Raw genomic sequence first — 20,907 nt, forward strand, 5'->3', positions numbered from 1 at the left:
CTACACTAGGCCCCAAAATGGCGGCGCCCACAAAATAACCGAACAAAACGCTGATACCCTTGGCGCAATTCGTACAGTGGCTCCAGTACAAAACAAGGAGTCGTCGACAGCGTGCTCAACTATGAAAAATATGGCATATACTTTATTTTCCAAGCAGGGTACATGCACCTGCAGTGGGATTGTCAATAGACAAAATATTTCTGTATATAATATAAGACACTTCCAGAATCCTTTCCTTCCCAAAGTACCCGTAGTCGATTAGCACAATGTCGTCAGACGCTTTCGAGCATGACGGCAATCCCTTGTCCGCCGCCGATGCAAGCCGATCCTACGGCATACTTTCCCTTGCGGTCTCTGCAACGGAACAAAAGTAAATCTGATCAGATTCCGTAATTGGGTAAAAGAACGTTGAAGATCTTCTCACAAACTGCTTCTCAACCCTGGTGCGCCGAGTACAGGTTCGAGAGCGACAGCTTCTTGACCGAAACATTCAGCCGATGCTATACTCCATTCTGTTCAAGCACTTACCCTTGCGACAAGACTTCCAGAGCTGTCGCGAGAGTACAGAGTGAGTTCCGGTCGGCTCGCGCTCGTTTGACTTTTGTTTTCTAGACTTGCCGACGGGGAGGAGTTTCGGGTGTCCTGCCTCAAGCGCAAGCTTCCTACGTTCTATGACGCACCGGTGTCGCGCGAGCTTCAAACGTGCACGCACCGTCGAAACGGTAAAAAGCAATGAGTGCGTGTTGGAGGCTCGGTGTTCGAAGCCGACACCGTTCTCACTTTGTCGGTGACCATACGAGTGTTTCACAGCTCCTCTGGACTGTGCAGTTACGGACGAACCGAACAAGAATGCACCATCACCGTTTGTCTGCCCCGCTGGTGTCGCTTAGTGGTGCTCGAACTCGTTGTGCGTGTACTATCTGGACTACAGAAAGATAAGCTGCCTTGAACGAGCATCAAATGTCACCCGGCCCAGTGCAGTAGGTCTTCCAACATGTAAACTTGTGGTCCTTAACGAGTGCTAAGTGGTAGCGATTCTGTGAATATATGTGCTCAAGCAATATTTGTCCATGACGAAAATAGCTCGGGTACCATACCGTAATACCCCGAGAGATTCCCCACACCCAAAAGGTTGCACGCCCCCTATTCTTGGCACGATTTCCTATTTATTTATTTTTTAAACAACGAAAGATAGCTTATTTTTAGTAATTGCAGGACTTTGGCCAACGGTGAATTCGGCAAAAGCGGTGTTACTTAACTGCGGCAAAGGATGAGCGAACTTCGCTGATTGAGATGGAGAGTTGTCTTTGGTTCATCTTCCCTTCCTTTGACTGCAAGTTTCGAGGGCCACAAAATCTAAAACTAGTATTTTTTTTTAACCTTTTCTGTCTAAGGCACACTAAAAGTTAGCTTACCCCTTATTTCCATCCGATTTGCTACCAATTTTAGGTGGGCTATCTCTCGGGCTATTACGGTAGTGTAGGCAAGCAACGTCCGTTTCACGTCTCCGCAGCAGCCGCATCAACCTACTTCGCCTTCCTGCTCCTACACTCCAATCGGCCCTAAGCCGACAGTGCGGTGGGAGCTCTCCACTCGCCGGTGTTTACCACCAAAGAAACTCCCACCGGTATTTAGTGGCGAGAATCCAAACTACAACTGCAGTCTCCGAAAGCATCGCCGAAAGAAGCTCTCTCGTTCGTGCCGAATGCTGGAACCCGGCGCAAGACGGGCAGTTTGGCGTCGTCTGGAGGTACAGGAGAGGTCTGCTGACAGCCTCTAAACGTGGAAATGTCAGTAAAGGAGGCTAGTCCTCCCGTTGAATGTTGCAACGGGCACGCACCTTAGTTCGTAGGTGAGGTTGGCGAGTATCCGCGCGCCGCTCGCCCCGACGGGGTGCCCGAGCGCGATGGCGCCGCCGTTGACGTTGGACTTGGCGGGATCCAACTGCAGGTCTCTCTCGACGGCCAGGAACTGGGACGCAAAAGCCTCGTTCACCTGGTGAAAAAAAAATAAAAGGAAAAAGGGATGTCGTCACGGTCGCTTACTACAATAGTGTTTCCGAATTTCTTTGCTAATTTTTCCTACTTAAAAGTCGTCTATTAGAACTGGTGAAAATGACGATGTACTGGACAGCTGCCTGCCGGTCTTTTAACTGCAGCTTCACACGCTTGCGTCTGCTTAGGATAGAGTTTTTGGGATCTCCTTCAACGGGAGAAGACGCTTGTGCCATCTATGAGGTGACCTTGGAACCGGATTTCTCTAGGGCAAGGGTTTTGTGGTGTTTGCGAAATCAAATGTGCATACTATCTATAAAAAATGGTTGCTTAAAAATAATGAAAAACTTTCCAAATAAAAAAACAATTGCACAACGATCACATAATGTGGTGCATTTAGACAGCGCCAACTGTGTTGCTTATTCGACGACGAAGTGACATGGTGTCACGCGACATCAATTTCCCTGCCGAATTTAGCGGGGAAACTAAATTGATACATAGGTCGCGTGACAGCTAATTTGGTGCATGGGTCACGCGACGCAAATTTTTCCACTAAATTTAGCGAGGAACCCGAATTCGTCCATAGGTCCCATGATGATGGGACAAATGACATCAATTTTCCCGTCAAATAAGTGGGGAAACTATTTATTTTCGTTTACACTTGCACTATCGCGAAACTGGTAGACAAGCCACTAACAGCTGCCGCTGTACAAAGAAAAATTGATGTGCGAAAAAAATAGGAAATATACGGAAATGCAAAATGTTCCACAGCTGTCCGATAGATGGCTTCATTGCGTCTTCTCAACGCAAGGGGTTTTAAAGGGGTACTGACACAATATTTACGCTCACTGAGAGTTTTAGCTGTATGTGACTTATGAGAGCCCAACTACCCAGAACAGAATTTGCGGCTTGAAATTTGGTTTCTTTGCGCCCGAAAACTGCCGATCGAGAACTGGCCGGGTTGAGTCGCGCTCACTCTCTTTCCCGTGGTCACGGGCCATTTTCTAAGGTTTCGACGCGACCACCAAATTTAATCAAAGTCATCGGTCATTGAAGGCACACAGTAAATACTAAAAATAGAAAAAAAATATGAAACCCATTTTTAGTGGCTTCCAAAAAGCTGCAAATACTTTGATTAAAAAAAAAAAGTGGCACAGACAATTGGAAGCATTCTGTGCGTTCATTGCATAACCACTCGACAGGGCGTCGTTTCGTGTTTCTTGGGACCCGCGGGTGGCAGCAAACGACGGGCGTGGGACCTCTACTTCAGAACTGTTGTTCACAGTACTGGCGAATTCTATCTTCCTTCGAAAGAGAAATTTTGGACCGATCAAAAGGACTGATATTCATCCCGTACTACACGCCTGACCAGCAAGCCGGAGTGGCTGTTATACGTCACTCCGTGACGTATAATACCAACTTTGTAGTGCGCGATTTAAAACGGATGAAATAGCTGCAAACTAAAATGAGTCTCACGTAATAAATATTGTTGTAAAAAATTTCGTTTTTGGCAGAAAATTTGTTTTGTGACATGCTTGTCCCATTAGGCTGTTTAAAAATACACTTTTTTTTCTTTACAGCTACCCTTTAAAACAAACACGGATCCACAACTGGATCATCCTGAGACGATTCACAAGGTTCCCGACTACCCGACTACCCAAAGTAGGTCGTCGTAACTTTAAAAAAGAAAATGTGTAAACAAGTACAGTATACGGCATGAAAGTTTGTGCGCTCCACGCGCACATTGTGCGTCTGTTTACTTTCCAAATGCTTCATTTTTCCCCTATCGCGACCAATGACGGTGCATGCTTGGCTGACCCCTTTTCGCAATTTTCCTGCGTGTTCTCTATGTTGCCCTTTAGAACGCTTGCTTGGTGCATAGTAAATCCCAATAATAGTTGTGCGGCAACTAATATCTTTGTTACAAGTCGTGGCAGGCTGTGGTACTGACAAGCCTACATAGTGCCAACAAGTCGAGGCCAGTTGAGATACTTTCTTCGGGATTCTCTAAAGGTCCATGGTATTCCACATACCCAAAAATTGTACGACAGTCTAGCTTTTTTTTGCTCTCCCTATAAGTCGTAAAACAAGCCAAGTGCGGTTTTGTCGCCTCGGTGAAACATACATCCACCAGGTCCAAGTCTTGCACCTTGACCCCAGTCTTGTCGCAGAGCTTGCGGATGGCAGGGGCAGGACCGATTCCCATGATTGTAGGGTCCACACCTGGAACCACAGCAGACGATTTTAGTGTCAGCATGGCTAGAACTGTATCCACAAGTGGGGTCCTTAGATGACTATGGTCTGGAGACTGCACCGATTTCTGCCCCAGCAACTTTCTTCTAGGAGAGGCGTCATTCACCGACGTGTGTCGGCATGGCTGGAAACCATGAGATACTCGCAAAAAAACAGATACGGCCTTAAAGGCCGACCTACAAAATCATTTTTTAGAAGGTAGAAAAATCCTTCTCACCACCATCCCCTTTTTCCCCCTTTCCCACTGCTGTCTTGACCCTTTTCTTGCCACATCCTGCGGCTGGCTAAGTTGGTAGCTTATCCAACCCCAAGATGCAGCAACAAGCCCCTGCTGTCAAGATGGCAGTGGGAGAGGAAGAATTGGAAGGGTGGCGAGGGTTTTAATACCTTGTGGAAGAACTTTTTGAAGGTCGGGCTTTAAGGGCGCAGGCCTGGTAATCACATGGGAAAGAACACGTCGATTTGAGAAGTGCGTTGGCCGCAAGCACGGTCATGCTAAGACACGCTGTTTTACGCCCGTTTCTGGAGAAGATCTCATGAGAGCACTCATTCTGCTTCTATTTCGTGGCGAGAGACTTTTCGATGCTCAGGTAACCTTAAAAATGATACAAAAGCTTTTAAAGCTCTAATTATTAAAAAAAGCACACACACACACATACACCTAGAAATTTACGGGAACCTGCTCGGGCTTCCCAAGTCTCACCGAACCAGCTTTAAGTTTTAGTTCACAAAAAAACCTCTGCCCACCCCTTTCCACTTTAGCAGAGGGAACACAGGAGAGGAGGTCCCTCCTCTCCAGCGTCTGCTCTCCTAAAGTTGAGAGAGGAGCTTCCCTTGAACTCCTAACCTGTCATCGACTGTGAAAAACATGGCTGTAAGAATAAATTTTCGAACGTCACCTAAAGAGGCAAACACAAGGCACGGGTCGGACAAGAGGGTCAGCACTCGGCTGAGAGTTGTCTTCAACCAGGGAGGGCACGGGTCTCAGCCGAACGCCGATGCATCATTCGTGTCCAATCCGTGCACGCCCTTTTACGCGACACAGAACAACTGAACTCAAGTGTGTCGAGATACTGGTCGGGCGAACGCCACGCTCAACAAAATGTCTGAACCGCGGACGAGCGTACCAACGTAGCTGTATCCCACGATCCTGGCCAGTGGCTTGAGGTTGTGCTTCTTCACCGCCTCCTCACCAGCGATCAAGATGGCGCCTGCTCCATCACAGATCCCCTGCGAGGTCGATCGATACAAATGACCGATCGTTTAAATGTGCCTATGAACGGCAGTTTCAGTCAGTGGGAATTGTCGACTAGTACCAATCGAAACTACTGTCCAAATCGCTTTCAATAGCCCCAATAACTATGAGTTACTGATGTAACTTGTGAAACAGCTACAACATTGTCTACGAGATTTATTATGGGAAAGTTTGATTCTTCTTTAATATTGGACAACTGATGTCACAAATGAATTTCACAAACTAGACACTCGCTATAAATGGTGTGTGCTGTACTGCTCCATTCTCTGTAATTTTATATTTTTTACCACAAAGACATTAATAATGCACATAATGCACAAACAATTGCACAAAATAGTTGAATACAAGACACTCACATTTTTACTTTATTTTTCCACCTGAATGCCAAGTCTAAAAACTGCAGCGAAATCATACAAAACGCGTGAAGCACATCCACTTCAAACCTGCCAGTAAAGGGCAGTCTAAACTGCACATTCTACGCTAGAAATATGGCAGATCTAAAACAATTTAGGACATGCACGCAAGAATCGAGTATTGACACCTTTCCAGCCTACTCAAAAACTTTGCCACGTCCTATCACTATAAGTACTGTTTCCGACTGGGCATTAAAGGGCCCATGAAACAATTTTTGGGTTGGGATAAATCATTCTAGATTGGGATTTTACTAATAGCACATCGTTCAGTGGGCCAAAACAAAAAAGGTAGAAAGTCAAAAGCCTGACTTTCAGTGCGAAAATTTGAAAACACAGCGGACTATTTCGTACCTCCTGTCCTTCGTAACCTCTCTGCCTTTTCACTGTGATACATCCGCGGTCCCAAGAGCGCGTCATCGGGTCCAAACTGATGTCACACAAAACCGGACCTCATTTAGTCCCTTCACCCCTAAGCTGACATTATGGTGAAAGCTACGCGCTTGCCGGACCAATCAGCCGCCTCCGTTTCATCACCTGACCTCTTTCTCTGCAGCCACATTTGCCACGCTCACGTGGCAAAAGTGTGGCTAGCCCAAGGAGCTTGTAGCTTCCACAGCACTGTCAGCTTAGGGGTGTACAGGGGAGGGAAAGAAACTTTTGTCTGAATTTTGAGCGATGGGCTAATCTTCTGGGGGACAATGGCTCTCTCCGAGCGAGAGGGGCCTCGCTCCTTTTCGTCTTCTTGAACTGTTTGGTGGAATGCGCGATTTATGAGTTGAGGAGGAAAGCGAAACAGGAAAAGTTGGAAAAGCGTTTCATGACCCCTTTAAGTTTCCTCAAACCCTATGTTGTCTCTCCCTACCAGTTAAAGAGCTCAAAATTTTATTTTCTCAACAAAAATAAGCCTTTTGTTCTCAGCTCAAGAAAGTGAGGTCAGAACACCACTTTTACCATTGCATTCCAACACTTCTACTCGAGATTCAGCAGACATAACACAAACAGACATCATTCAAGTTGCCAGGCCCTTTACTTATATGCAGGGTTCCATGCATATAAGGTTCCAAACCGAAATACCCCCAATCGGAGCTATCGTCGAGTAAAAAAATACCAAAGCTTCACGAAAAAGAAATCGTTATCCAGCTTTATTTTGTGTTGATCTGGAACATAGCTCCCTCCTACTGAACTGCCTGCAGGGCTGATTCTGTCTTCAAGAATCATGTCCATTGGTCCATTACCTTCCGTTACTGGTATCGTAACGTTTTCCAAGTATTCAGGTCATGAGCATGCTCCCTGAAGTTGGGAAATCTAGTGTCCGTGTACCGTTTTCTTCAACACTAGTCTCGATAAACGCAGAAATGTTTTCCCCGATGTTGGAGAAAGATGTGAATCTGCAAAAACAAATAAACTACACGAAAATCAACAAAAAACCCCCCGAATTCTAAGAAAAGTAACCCCCAAAACAAAGGACCCTATTTATGTTCAAGATTGGTGGCTCGGAGCTGGAAAAGAATGATGCTTGATCTCTTCTCACCGAAGCGTTTCCGGCGGTGACCGTCCCGTCCTTCTTGAAGAGAGCCGGCAGCTTGGCGAGCGTCTCCATTGTGGTGCCCGGCCTGGGGTGCTCGTCGGTGTCGAACATCACCTCCTTCCCCTTCACCTTCACAGGGATGGGCACCATCTCCTCCTTGAAGCGACCGGCCTCCTGGGCTGAGGATGCATGGATGCGTATAGTTGAACTCTCCTTTAACTGGATGGTGGCTTGTGCTACCTGGCTATGAACATCCATACTTTCGCTCCCCTAAGTGCTCCCAATTACAATCAAACAATCAAGCACCATGTTTTTTTTGTTTCGTGTTGGTTGTGCTATTTGTCGAGATTATACATTTGAGAACTATGTAGAGAGAGAAGTAGGCGCTTATTAAAACAGTAATGTCGAGAACTATATAGCTATAGTAAGTTACAGGTCAAGAAGGTAGCGGCAAATGCCCCTCAAAGGGATTCATATATCCCTCTGCCACCTCCGCATCCAATAGCGTCACATCGTTCCTGTGACGTTGCGGTCAACGCACGAGGAGGGTCTTGCCTTTCTGACATATTCGCTTTATCTTTCGACTTTGACTTAGCATTGCGGAAGCCACGAGAGGGAGATAAGAGTTTTCACCCTCCGATGGAAAGAAATGTGACTTTCGGGGATTAGGTTCCCGCTCCGATTAATACAAAGGTCGCTTTCTTAAAAAGTGGGGTCAGAGAGAAGTTGGAATCCACTGAAGCGGAACAAGGAGTGTTTTCCAGTGAACTCTTCTTTCGACTACGGAGGGATTTGAAACGGGTGCATCACGCTTGTGGCAGGAGCTTCTCCTACCTTCTTGACTTGTGACCGACTATAACTGCCTACAACTGCAGAAAAGGTGGCGATGCATAATACCGTTTGTCAAGTGGTTAGTCGTTCGAGCTTTCAGTTTCTGGTTAAGTCAACGCTCACACGCAACTTTGATTTCGTCGAGCTTTTCAACGGATACAAGCTCCCACAACCAGAAAGTGCCAAATGCAGGCAACGCTGTAGCCAGGGACAAGAGCTTATGGGGCTGAAGCCTCATAAAAATGCAGCCAACACTATAATATAGAGGGTGTTTCTTTTAAGCCTCACAGGTTTGTTTTCAAGAAGTTGTGAAAGCTATTTATGCTGGTTGTGCAGGTGAGTTATACGGCCAGGGGGCCGTATAACTCACCTGCAAAACCGCTAGAGTTACCACTCGTGGAGCAGGTAGAGGGCTCGCGGTTGCGGTAAGGCACCCGCGCTATTTTTCTGCCTCTTATGAGAGGCCCAGCCTTGTACCTGCTCCACGAGCGATAACTTTAGCACACTACTGCGCTTCTCAAAGTTTCTAAAAATGACTGATTTCAGGGTTTTGGACAATGCTCAGCAAGTTTGTAATTGGAACCATAGAACTATTTTCACTAACTAAAAAAGTGAAAGCCGTTTACAAATCCCTGTAACGCCGAATTGGAGCGCAGCTCTTGAGGAGGAGGAGTGAAGGGTACTGAGGGGAGGGTAGACCCCTCCCCCTTCTCCTCCTCCTCCCCTCATTCTTTAATATGCTCCGGGGGGGGGGGGGGTGTCACGTGACTTCGGGGAGGGGGTCACGTGACCTCGGGGAGGCGTGACCTGGGGGTGACCTCAAGGCCACGTGACCCCAAAGGTGACCCCCACGTGACCTTGGGGGTCACGTGACCTGGAGGGGTCACGTGACCTCGGGGGGTCACGTGACCTCAGAGGGGTCACGTGACCTCAGAGGGGTCACGTGACCTGGGGGTCACGTGACCTTGAGATGACCTTGGAAGGGGTCACGTGACCTTGGGGGTCACGTGACCTCGGGGGTCACGTGACCTTGGGGAGGCGACCACGTGACCTCGGGGGTCACGTGACCTCAGAGGGGTCACGTGACTTGGGGGTCACGTGACCTTCAAAGGGTCACGTGGGGTCATCTTGGGGTCACGTGACCTTGAGATGACCTTGGAAGGGGTCACGTGACCGCGAGGTCACGTGACCTTGAGATGACCTTGGGAGGGGTCACGTGACCTTGGGGGTCACGTGACCTTGGGATGACCTTGGTTACGCCGACGGCGACGCCGCTCAAGCCGGGAACGGGCCCCTCAGAGCTGCGCTCTAAAAGTTAATTAAGAAATTTAGTTAATTAGCCGACTGATTGTTACGATTAGCCCCATATACTATGTCCCCCAGGTCATATAACTCACCTGCACAAACCACATAAGTGTAGCTTTTCACAGCTTTTTTTAAACAAATCTGTAAAGCTTAAAAAAGAAACACTCTGTAGAAGCACGATGCTCCTCCTCTCCACCCCCAAAGTTATAGGCATCCCCAAAATCCCCTCCCCCTCTCTCCCCCCAATCGAAAAATATTCCTGGCTACGCCGCAGCATGCTGCATTCTGAGGCTACGAGCTCTAATTTCTCAATGTAGACTGACGAGCAGGTTGGTTGAGTCGAGGAACACCGAAAGAATTTTAGAGCGCAGCTCTTAGGGGCCCGTTTCCGGCTTGAGTGGCGTCGGCGTCGCCGTTGGCGTCGGCGTAATTGCGCGGTGCATTGTGGGTAAACTTCCCCACTAAATCTAGCGGAAAAATTTCTCCGCTAAATCTAGCGGAAAAATTTCCCCGCTAAATCTAGCGGAAAATTTTCCCCGCTAGATTTAGCGGAAAAAATTCTCCGCTAAATCTAGCGGAAAAACTTTCCCGCTAAATCTAGCGGGAAAAATTCTTCGCTAAACCTAGCAGAAAATTTTCCCCGCTAAATCTAGCGGAAAAATTTCTCCGCTAGATTGAGCGGGGAAATTTTTCCGCTTTTAGTGGGGAAATTTTTCCGCTAGATTTAGCGCGGAATTTTTTCCGCTAGATTTAGCGTAGCGGGAAAATTTTTCCGCTATTTAGCTGGAAATCTTTTCCGCTAAATCTAGCGGGGAAATTTTTCCGCTAGATTTAGCAGGGAAATTTTTCCGCTAGATTTAGCGGGAAATGTTTCCGCTAGATTTAGCGGGAAAATTTTTCCGCTAAATCTAGCGGAAAAATTTTACCGCTAAATCTAGCGGGAAAATTTTCCCGCTACTAGCGGAAAAAATTCCCTGCTAAATCTAGCAGAAAAAATTCCGCGCTAAATCTAGCGGAAAAATTTCCCCACTAAAAGCGGAAAAATTTCCCCGCTCAATCTAGCGGAAAATTTTCCCCGCTAGATTTAGCGGAAAAAATTCTCCGCTAAATCTAGCGGAAAAGTTTTCCCGCTAAATCTAGCGGGAAAAATTCTTCGCTAAACCTAGCGGAGAAATTTTTTTCCGCTAGCGGGGAATTTTTTCCGCTAGATTTAGCGGAGAAATTTTTTCACTAGATTTAGCGGGGAAATTTTTCCACTAGATTTAGCGAGAAGTTTTTCCGCTAGATTTAGCGGGGAAATTTTTCCGCTAAATCTAGCGAAAAAATTTTCCCGCTAAATCTAGCGGAAAAATTTTCCCGCTAAGTCTAGCGGAAAAAATTCCCCGCTAAATCTAGCGGAAAAAATTCCGCGCTAAATCTAGCGGAAAAATTTCCCCTCTAGATAAAGCGGAAAAAATTCCCCGCTAAATCTAACGGAAAAATTTTTCTGGGGGGTCACATGACCCCCCCCCCCGCCCCGAGAACACGTGACCCTCAGTACCCTTCCCTCCTCCTCCTCAAGAGCTGCGCTCCGATTCGGTATTACATGGAGTTGTAAACGGCTTTCATTTTTTTTCACCCGTTCATTTCATTCCAATTTTTCTTTTTAGGCCTACATGGCATTGTGGGTCCTTTTCTTATAGCATTGGTTCAGAATCACATATATAACTCAGATGGCAGACGAGCATGGAGACACAGGTAGCATGTTATACATTTTGTTCTGCAACTTCAAGGCACAAAGTGTTTGCTCACCCTTGGCCCAGCGGGTCTGCGAACGGAATGCAAACTGGTCTGCTTCCTCCCGGCTAACCTTGTACTTTACGGCCAAGTTCTCGGCCGTGATGGCCATCGGCATCTTGCAGTACATGTCGGTCAGCGTGGAAAGGAGAGAGCACTCCATCTGGGCAGAGAAGGACAACAGGCGTCCGAACAAGCTCCTTCAAATTTTTGCCAAAGAGAGCTCTCCAAAACTGTGTCGAGCAAAACAAGGCAAAATAATACAGAATGAATGGGCAGACCCTGCCAACGGATCACTTAAGCTACTCAGTCTTAAATAGACATTAACAAGTTTCTAACCGGACTACGCAACTTCTTGTTTTTTTTTTGTAAAATGTGTTCATCTTATTGCCTACCGTGGGCAGACGTCACTTATTCTCACTTATACTATACCTAAAACAAAGGGAAAGCAAAATAAAGATGTTTACAATTCCCTGTAATGTCGAATTAGATTGCAGCTCTTGAGGAGGAGGAGGGGAGGGTATGGAGAGGAGGGTATCCTCCCTCCCCCACAGTAACCTTTGACGAGGCCTTCATGAGCGACATTCGTGACGTTACGAGTGACGTCACAAAGGTCGCTCGTGAAGATCACTGTGAAGGTCGTGACCATCAGGAGTGACTTCGTGACGTCACTCGCGACCCTAGTGACTTTCGTGACGTCATTATGGAAAATGTCCCATAATGCAATGCGTGGTTACGCCGACAGCGACACCGCTCAAGCTGGAAATGGGTGCCTAAGAGCTGTGCTCTAAAAAGTTTGGCTGTCATTACAAGTTTGGATAGTCGTATTAGCCGTAGTCAGCTTATCACAGGCTAACCAATTCGCTAATGACTCTCCAATAGTAGTTACACTCTTGAGTAAAAGTGTATAAATAGCCGCTCGAATTAAATAGCACAGCATCATTTATAACCTTAAAAATGTGAAGAGAAGTCACAATTCATCAGACCTTTTTACAGTGTTGAAGCCAGAGATGACACTTAAACTTTTCTATTTGAAGTGATACCATAAAATACCGGGCAAGCGCCCACTCAAAACTGAGAGGTTATCTCGGAAAAATGGGGGATGGGTACTTGTCCGGTCATCAATTTTATATATAAATGGACTGTGCATATTTTCTCAGATCTTACAAATTCGGGAATGGGCGCTCAGTGTGGAATAGGCGGATGCGCGGTAATCTACGGTACACATCCCAGCTCCCCGGGTATTCAAAAGGGCGCTGACAGGTAAAAATCTTTTTAATTTTTTTGGTAACCAAGATGATTGCAAACGATGCTTGGATATTACCCTTAAAATTTGAAGCTTGAGAACTCAGTATCTGTGAAGTAAAAAAAGAATTTACTAAAGACAAATTTGAAGTTCCCGCACAATCCACGCAAGTGCAGTGACGTCAAAGATTGAGTCATTCCGTAATTCGAGTTATTTCCCTGCCTCCGAGCCACTGTACCAACCAGAGATGCTGTGTTAGCCCAATCAACCGCGCTTCTCCATGTGTGCCGCCTATCGCTGTGAGCAGACGACGCTTCACTTCCAAATTTGAAGTTCTTTTAGGGCCCTTTCAGCGATCTCAAAATCTTTGAAAGGGTGTAAGGTCTAAAAGGATTCCAATCAGGTAATTCGGACAACGTTTTTGAAGAAATGTCCATGTACCACTACTTCAAATGACTGTATTGCTTCAATTATTTTAAATCACCGTTTTCTAACGAAAGTGAGTTGTATCGAAAGGGACTCGGGGACCAACCTCCGGCTGCATTCCAAACTTGATCCCAAACCTGGCGTCTCTCACAATGAAGGGACTCATGCTCATGTTCTCCGTGCCCACCGTCAGAGCAATCTCCGCATTGCCCAGCAATATCTCCTGCAGGATACAGAAGAGTAAAGCATTCTTGGCCAGCCCGAAAATATTGGCATTTTCCTCGGCCACAGTGCAGCACTTAAAATGAGTACGGAGTCCTTTTTGGCTCACCTGTACTGCATTTACGGCAGACTGAAACCCAGATCCGCACATCCGGTTGACGTTGAGACAGGGCGTGTGTTGCGGCAGGCCACACTGCAGCGCAGTGTGCCGTGAACAGTATGGGCTATCCTTTGCTGCAACCTGACAATACCAAAAGGGGTTTATGAAAAGTAAACTGCTGCACCACCGATTCCATATCAAGCATCTGAAATTCCCCACTATAAAAATGGGGCCCCACTGTACGATTTATTTTATGAGATGCGCTAAAACAAGAAACATCAATTTGTGCTCAGATCTCTCTACCTATTAGTGGCAATATATGTATATAACTGCAGAAAATAAATTAAGAACATAAATCTGACTGCTTTAGGTAGCTGGCCTTGTGCTCAGCATCGGCTTTCTTTAGAACTTCTAGAATTACCCATTGAGATAATAATTCCAACCAAACAGACGGCTGACCAAAATGTAATTTGGAAGAGAGGAAAATCAACCAATTAGGTACCCCTGCTTCCTCAGCAGCCATTTGTCAGTCATAAAAATTAAACTGACAATAAATGACTGCCAAGTGGTAAACAACATTATTACAACCAAACAAAGCATGTCAGCTACTTTGGGTGAACATTCCTAAACATGCATTTGCTGTGGATATAGATCCAGAAACCCTATCGAGAAAATATGATGAGGAATGGAACCAAGCTGACTTTTGCCTCTTCAGGTGGACATTTTGTGCTGCAGCTGCATATTTCCTGGGGGGACTAGCAGGTACCTGGTTGATGATTCCGGCTATGCAGACATCCACATTTTCTGGCTTCACCCCTGCAGAATCCAAGGCGGCCTTGCTGGCAATGACAGCCAGCTGTGTCGGGGTGAAGTCCTTGAGCTTGCCACCCATGGCCCCAAAAGGGGTGCGTTTTGCACCGACAATGTAGATTCCTGCAAGCCGCATAACAAACACAGATGTTGCTGGCATGTGCTTATACCATGTGGTGTTTTTCGCAAAGTTATGAATAGCGTGGACAAATTGCCGATAACACTTTCCTCCGTCTCAGCCGGGAAGAGCACTACACACAAAAATTGTGGCTTCACAAAAATTTACCGTAGAATACCGCGCATCCGCCCACACCACACTAAGTGCCCATTCCCAAATTTGTAGGATCTGAGAAAATACACACAGTACATTTATATGTAAAATTGATGACAGGAGAAGGGCCCATCTACCATTTTTTTGCGATTATTTATCTCCAAAGTTTGAGTGGGCGCTTGCCCGGTATTTTACGGTAGTGTTGCCAACTTTAGGACACATTGGGTGTATCTATGAAGATTTCTTTATGTGCCATAGTTGTGGCTCCGTGTCAAGCACACGCTAATAGCGTGCCTCGAGTGGATTTCTTTACAACCAACCACATCATCTTCAAACCCCACATTCAAATATTCAAGAGTTCTTTGACTAATATTCAACTATTTTTCCATGTGTCATAAACATATGTTAGCTGTTAACTTTTCAAAATATGCCGCGCATTTTGTGTGTTACTTTCATACTTGTATTCCTTGCTCGTTAGTTAGCGTTATTGCTCTCGTCTTTGTTAAATACACTCTTTGCCAGTTTCATTACCCATGCAAATTGTATCCATGCTTTGCACCTGACACCATCCCGTAAGCTCTCCGGTCACAACCAAAGAGAAAATGGAGAACTCTTCTCTCACTGGGACTCTCTTTTGTGTGTCCCAGTTGTGCCCAGAGGTTGCTATACTCCCTCTAGAAGGTTATAGAAGATTAACCTGTCACTCAAAATTCGTACAAAAGCAGCTTCTCCCTCATTCTCTTCTGTGGTGGCGTGAAATGGATGATGTGACATTAGTGCAAGGCATGTATAACATCATCACTGACAACCCAAGATATGCGGCACCGCGGTTCTCCTGAACCAAAATAAATATTATTATTATTATTATTGTTAGTGCATACTTATTGAGCACGAAAAAATGAATGGATAAATTAATGAGGCTTGCAACTTCGATCACGTGTTAAGTAGCATCCATTCGGTGAATATATGCTAAACATTACCCAGGTTGTAACAGCAGTGACTTTTCAGTGCGTATGTATTGTCCATTACCGGGCATGCGTGCTCAGTTTGAGTCTTTCGATTATGCTCTCTTGCTTGCCCTCAATTAGTGACCTTCACATTAAGATTTTCCAATTTTTGGTAGAGAGTGTGGGTACTACGGCAGGGAGCGTCCAGCCCAAAGGAGTATTTGATGTCGTTCATGTACACTTTTTTTAGTGGAAGCGCATTGTACGGAAACGCGCGTAGAGCTACCAAACTTGGGTCTTCGGCAACTCGTCGAAAGCAAGGATGTTTTGAAAAGTGCGACCATTGCCGCTAGACTACTGCGAAGAAAGGTTTGCAGCGTACCTACCTCTCAACAGCGATGTCATGTTGAGTCTGCTTATAAACGAAGTTCAGGTGTCTCTAGCGGAAGTATCGTGGAGGTCGTGCCGTCCTTTTTTAATGTAGCTGTACTATTGTTGGCGGTACCGCCGATAACAGCCCTCTACACTTATCAAACAGGGCGCAGAGACAACTCTAAACGTCTAAACTCCACCCTTTACGTCTCTATCCCGTCCCTGCCTTCACGCCTTCACTGCCTTCACCACCGTACATCGTACCTTCACCCCGGTGGAGTGCGGATAGTGGTTGATTCTAATTTCTGATCTGCGGATAATTTTGGATTCTTATCCGCACTCCGAATCCGATTGCGGATTGTGTTGGATTCTCCGCATATCCCTGTGCGTGCGGAGAATTTTCCTCCGCACTCCGCAACGTTGGCACTCCGCGCGTGTGGCGCGACTTGGACGCGGGAAACTTTGAACGCAGTGACCACGGTGGAAGAAACATTTAGGTGATGACCACGGTGGAAGAAACATTTAGGCGACCGCATCATGTTCTAAGGAAGTGAGCTGGGCTATTGGCCTATTTGTGCGTTTTTTACTGGCGTGAGCCGTGATACTTGCCGTTGAGAAGTCGTGGAAATTTTTACGACAGCGGAGTGCTGCAGGCAAAAGGCACAACTCGCCGAAAGCAATTTTCGCCGGTCTAGCGGCATGTTCAAAGCTTCCTTGGCACGCCGAAGTGCTGTGTCTCTGTGCCTTCGCACGCTTGGATACCCTGATCAAGAATCGACGCCATGTGGATGTGTTTTGCGAGTGCAATGTGTGTGAGGCCGTATGTGCCTCTGGGCAGTCAAAATGAACAGTTTCCAACATCTCTTGATAGCAATCACTCTCATCGCTGCTGCGATCAATGTTAAACAATTTGACAAGGCGGGCGATGCCGTACACGTAATCGTCACGGATCGCATGCTCGAAACGCGGATGGTAAAAGAGGAAGCTGAAGCTCGAGACGCCAAGAGCCAAGTCTGTTAGTGCGTGCAGTGGCGTACCAACTAGTTTTGGAGTGGGGGGGGGGGGGGGGGGGAGGCAAGTTAGGTTCCCCCCCCCTCCCCCCTTCCCAAGGCTGGGGGGCGGTGCCCTTGGTATTCCTTAGGCGCCGTCGGCCAGTGTTTGCCCTGCCCAATGGCAGCTGTTCCAGGGGGGGGGGGGGGGGGGGGGGGGCAAAACAGTTGCCTTGCTTCCAACTCTGAGAACTGGGGGTGGGGGCAAGGGCGCCCCCCTTGCACCCCCCCCCCCCCCCAGTTGGTACGCCCATGAGTGCGTGCAAGGGGACGCCGCGTGGGAGACTGGCTACGTCACGAGCCTCTCAGCCATATGGAGCTCTTTCCAATGAGGTGGATCCGAGGGACTCGCATATAAATCGATTTATCCACGAAACTTTCGCGCCGTTTTCAAAACAAATTTAGCAGGATTATAGGGAAATACAATAGGTTCTAGCAGTATAGTTATACCATAATTTATTTTTGTCGTATCATAGCTCCTTTAAACGTTTCAAGCGGGGACTGCTTTTCTTCGGGTGGGGGAAGAGGATATTTTACACACATCCCACCCTGAAGAAGAGTGGTCCACGCTTGAAACGTTTAAAGGCCCTTCCTGGAACTTATGGAATTCCATTCTATATATATATGGGGTGTTTTTTTGAAAGCTTAACAGCTTAGCAAATTTGTTCAAAAAAAAAAAAAAAAAAAAAAAGCCGTGAAAGCTACACTTATGCGGCTTGTGCAGGAGAGTTATAAGGCCAGGGGGACATTATGCGGGTAGCTAATCTTTGCGGTAAGTCGGCTAGTTAACTAAAATTTGTTAATTAACTTTTTCATTAGAGAAAGTAGACATGTGGTTCCAATTAGAAAGTTGCTGAGCGTTATCGAAAACCACTAAATCAGTCATTTTCAGAAAGACTTTCAGCGCGTGAGAAGCGTAGTAGTGCACTAAAGTTACCACCCGTGGAGCAGGTACAAGGCTAGCGGTTGCGGTAAGGCGCCCACGCTATTTTCCGTCTCTTGTCTAGCCCCAGCCTTGTACCGGCTCCACTTTAGCGCACTACTACGCTTCTCACGCGCTCGAAGTCTTTGTAAAAATTACCGATTTAGGGGTTTCGGATGACGCTCAGCAAGTTTCCAATGGCGTCTCCTGGATCCGCCACTGCAAGCTACATAGGTCCTCGGACAGTATTCGACGCTTTCTGTCGTTATTCCTGTACCCTATCACCGAGCAATGGTGTCCCGATGACCGGGGGACTGTCGCCATCGAAGACCATGACTCTAATTAAGTTTGCGAGTTTAAAACAGAGAAGAAAGCGCGAACGAAGTTCGGGTACTGCATACACCCAACACCGACGAAGCCTCTCATCCGGGGCTTTCACTCTTTCTGACGACCCAGCGAGGGGGAAGCACCGGTAGCCCTTTCCCCTTTTCTCTCTCGCTCTCGAAATGGCGCTACCCATGCGGGGTAGCGCCATTTCGCTACCCCGCACGTTTTGTGCATGTCCTTTGTCGCCTTCGTTCCCCTTCTCCAGGGATCATTTTTGTGATTCTTGCCCAGCTCGCTTGCACTTTTGCATTAATTGCATTGCCATCATAACCATCGTTTTGAGGCGGCGGAAACAAGAACCGTACGCTTGACCGCAGAAAGAGCGTCCCGATGAAACATGGAGGTTGACGGCCGTACTGCTCTATCCACAGGCTGCATTCGTCTTAATGGCCAGAGTGAGTTATTAAACATATCTGACGTCGTCGTGACGTCACCATGACTCATGGCGGCCTCTACCGGGGTTTCCTTGAACGTCGCTAGCTTCGTTACCCTGGTACGGTCACGAGCAGACGCACGGGGCATTCAGGGCGGCGAGACGAAAGTGTGTGGTGTCGCGCGTCGCCGTGACGGGGATTTGCGTTGTGATAGGGGTGCCGCGAACCTGCCCAGGTTCGAGTTCGACGAAGTTCGATTTTTTCGAACTTTCAACGGAATGTTCGACTGAAGTTCCGTCTTTTGTGCGCATGCGCAAAAGTTAGAAAACCAATTGGCTCCACCTGGCGGACGAAAAGCGCAATATTTGTTGTAAGAGGAGGAAAGGGAAGCTGTTTTTAGAAGAATTTTGAGTGACGGTTAATCTTCTACAATCTTCAGGGAGGAGAATAGAGACGCCTGTGCAAATCCGGGAGGAACAAAAAGAGGGTCCTGGTAAGAGGGGAGCTCCTTCTTGCCCTCGTCTCTGGTGGTCATCGAAGCGCTCTTTGAATGAGGTCACGTACAACCCATGTATTGGCATCACTGGTTCACATTACTAACTGACGAAAGCATTAAAAGCGCATATTTTCGCTTTTATATAGTGTAAACATTGGTAACCACTTTATAAAATATGAAATAAACTACTTTCTAAATCATTTGTTCCCCAAAATTCAAAATATTCGTGTAGAAGCAGGGAAACACTGTCCATAAGTCGAACTTCTTCGAATTTCAGTGAAAGTGCGAAGTTGTACCTCACGACTAAAAAGTCATGAGGTACAACTGAACTTCTAACGAACTAACAGTCAGTGTGCAGGCGAGCTGGTGATAATTAATCGTCGTGTAACACCGAAAACCGTGGTGAGGAAAACAATTAAACAAATTTTAAAGTTGAATACAAAGATGAACGACAAAAGTAATCCCTGGAGAAGGGGAACAAGAGGGACAAAGGACAAACATAAATCCCCAAACACAGCTAGGTGACTGGTGAGCGACCTCTTGTTCCCCTTCTCCAGGGATTACTTTCGTCATTCTTGTCCAGCTCGCTTGCACCTTTGCATTAAATTGCATTATTATAAAAAGACAACGTCTCAACAGTACTGCACAGCAGTCAGGTGTCATTATAACAAAATGATGTGGGGCAAAATGAGAAAAAAATATTAATTCCAATTCAATTTTTTTTTGCTTCAATATTAAAAAAGAAAAAAAAAATGAAACGTTTACATTTCTCTGTAATGCCGAATCAGCACACCTCTTGAGGAGGACCGAGGGAGGGTACGAAGAGGAGGGTATCCTCTCCTAGTGACGTCATTATGGGAAACGTCCCATAATGCAACGCGCGGTTATGCCGACGGCGACGCCGCTCAAGCCAGAAACGGGCGCCTAAGAACTGCGCTCTAATACTCAGCATGAAGATATTCTTGGATGTTCCGAGTTTACGGGAAACAATAAACAAAACTACCAATATCTGGAAGTCACACAATCTCTCGTTTTGCCCCGCCCAGTGGGGCAAAATGAGACATTGTAGTGAGGTACTACAATGAGACACAATAGGAAGTTTTCGTAGACCGTTTACCTAGAGCAGAGTAGCGCAATCTAGAACGCCGTCTCTCGGCGACTAGCGGCGAACGCCCGGAGGTTCCAACTGCGGTCAGAAATGCATGGAGAACGTGAGAAAATCGTTGTTTCTTCAGTATTGTGGGGATGTACGGAATGGCAATCATTTTTGACATAATAATGAAACATTTTAAAATAATTTGCGATAAGTTTTGTGCCATGCAAGGACATAACTTTTTTTTAAAAAATTGCCTGAGCGGCATCATGCAGCAGACGACACGGCGACGTCACACCATTCACGTGACCCGCTCCGGCCAACCCGAAAAGCCCATCTCCGCTGCGAGCAAAAATCGTCTGCTTCAAAGGCCATGGCCCTGGAAATTGCCTTCTCAAAATTTGCACACGCATCCGATATTATTAAGACTTTGACAAAGTGTTTAGCGCTTTACTAACTACAGGATCAGCCGTGTTATGTCGATCTCCATGTATTCTCCCATAGGGCGATCCGCCTCTTGGAACCCTGAGTACCTAGTGACTCGTGCCGAGCTGCTCTGTCGGCCATGTTGTCGGCAAAACACGGGGTTCAAAGGATTGCGCTACTCTGCTCCGCAGAAGCTATATAGTGCTTTACGTTTACCCTACTAGGAAAGAAAGGCTGGGGAGGTAGAAGCAGACGGAATGTTGAGAGCTCTCCACTAGTCATCATCACCAAATGTCGCCATCTACTAAAAATAACACAATTAAAAATAGAGCAGAAGCTCGTGGTTTTCATTTATACGTTCGGATCATCCTAGGCTCCCACACGTTCTTTTTTTTTTTTTGATCAGAAGCG

The 20,907-nt window shown here is 46.6% G+C and overlaps 1 protein-coding gene across 1 annotated transcript; it reads right to left on the bottom strand.

Moving 5' to 3' along the window:
- Positions 1-115: 115 nt before the first annotated feature.
- LOC121835329 (3-ketoacyl-CoA thiolase, mitochondrial) lies at positions 116-16,102 on the bottom strand. Its single transcript, XM_042289407.1, has 10 exons — positions 15,764-16,102; positions 14,116-14,282; positions 13,359-13,490; positions 13,134-13,250; positions 11,371-11,518; positions 7,447-7,622; positions 5,375-5,477; positions 4,120-4,217; positions 1,841-1,995; positions 116-354 (listed from the first exon to the last, which is right to left on the bottom strand). Exons 1-10 carry the CDS (start codon positions 15,780-15,782, stop codon positions 273-275), a joined length of 1,197 nt encoding a protein of 398 aa, XP_042145341.1. The 5' UTR covers positions 15,783-16,102; the 3' UTR covers positions 116-272.
- Positions 16,103-20,907: the final 4,805 nt, after the last annotated feature.

The sequence above is a fragment of the Ixodes scapularis genome, unplaced genomic scaffold (genome assembly GCF_016920785.2).
Source record: "Ixodes scapularis isolate PalLabHiFi unplaced genomic scaffold, ASM1692078v2 PGA_scaffold12__126_contigs__length_90152505, whole genome shotgun sequence".
Lineage (NCBI taxonomy): Eukaryota > Metazoa > Arthropoda > Arachnida > Ixodida > Ixodidae > Ixodes > Ixodes scapularis.

What these genes read in the sequence shown, in the direction of transcription:
- LOC121835329 (XM_042289407.1), bottom strand. An exon ending in TCACCGCCGGAAACGCTTCG is followed by an intron (nt 5,478 to 7,446) that starts GTGAGAAGAGAT and finishes TCGACCTCGCAG; the next exon opens with GGGATCTGTGATGGAGCAGG. An exon ending in AACCTCACCTACGAACTAAG is followed by an intron (nt 355 to 1,840) that starts GTGCGTGCCCGT and finishes GTTCCGTTGCAG; the next exon opens with AGACCGCAAGGGAAAGTATG.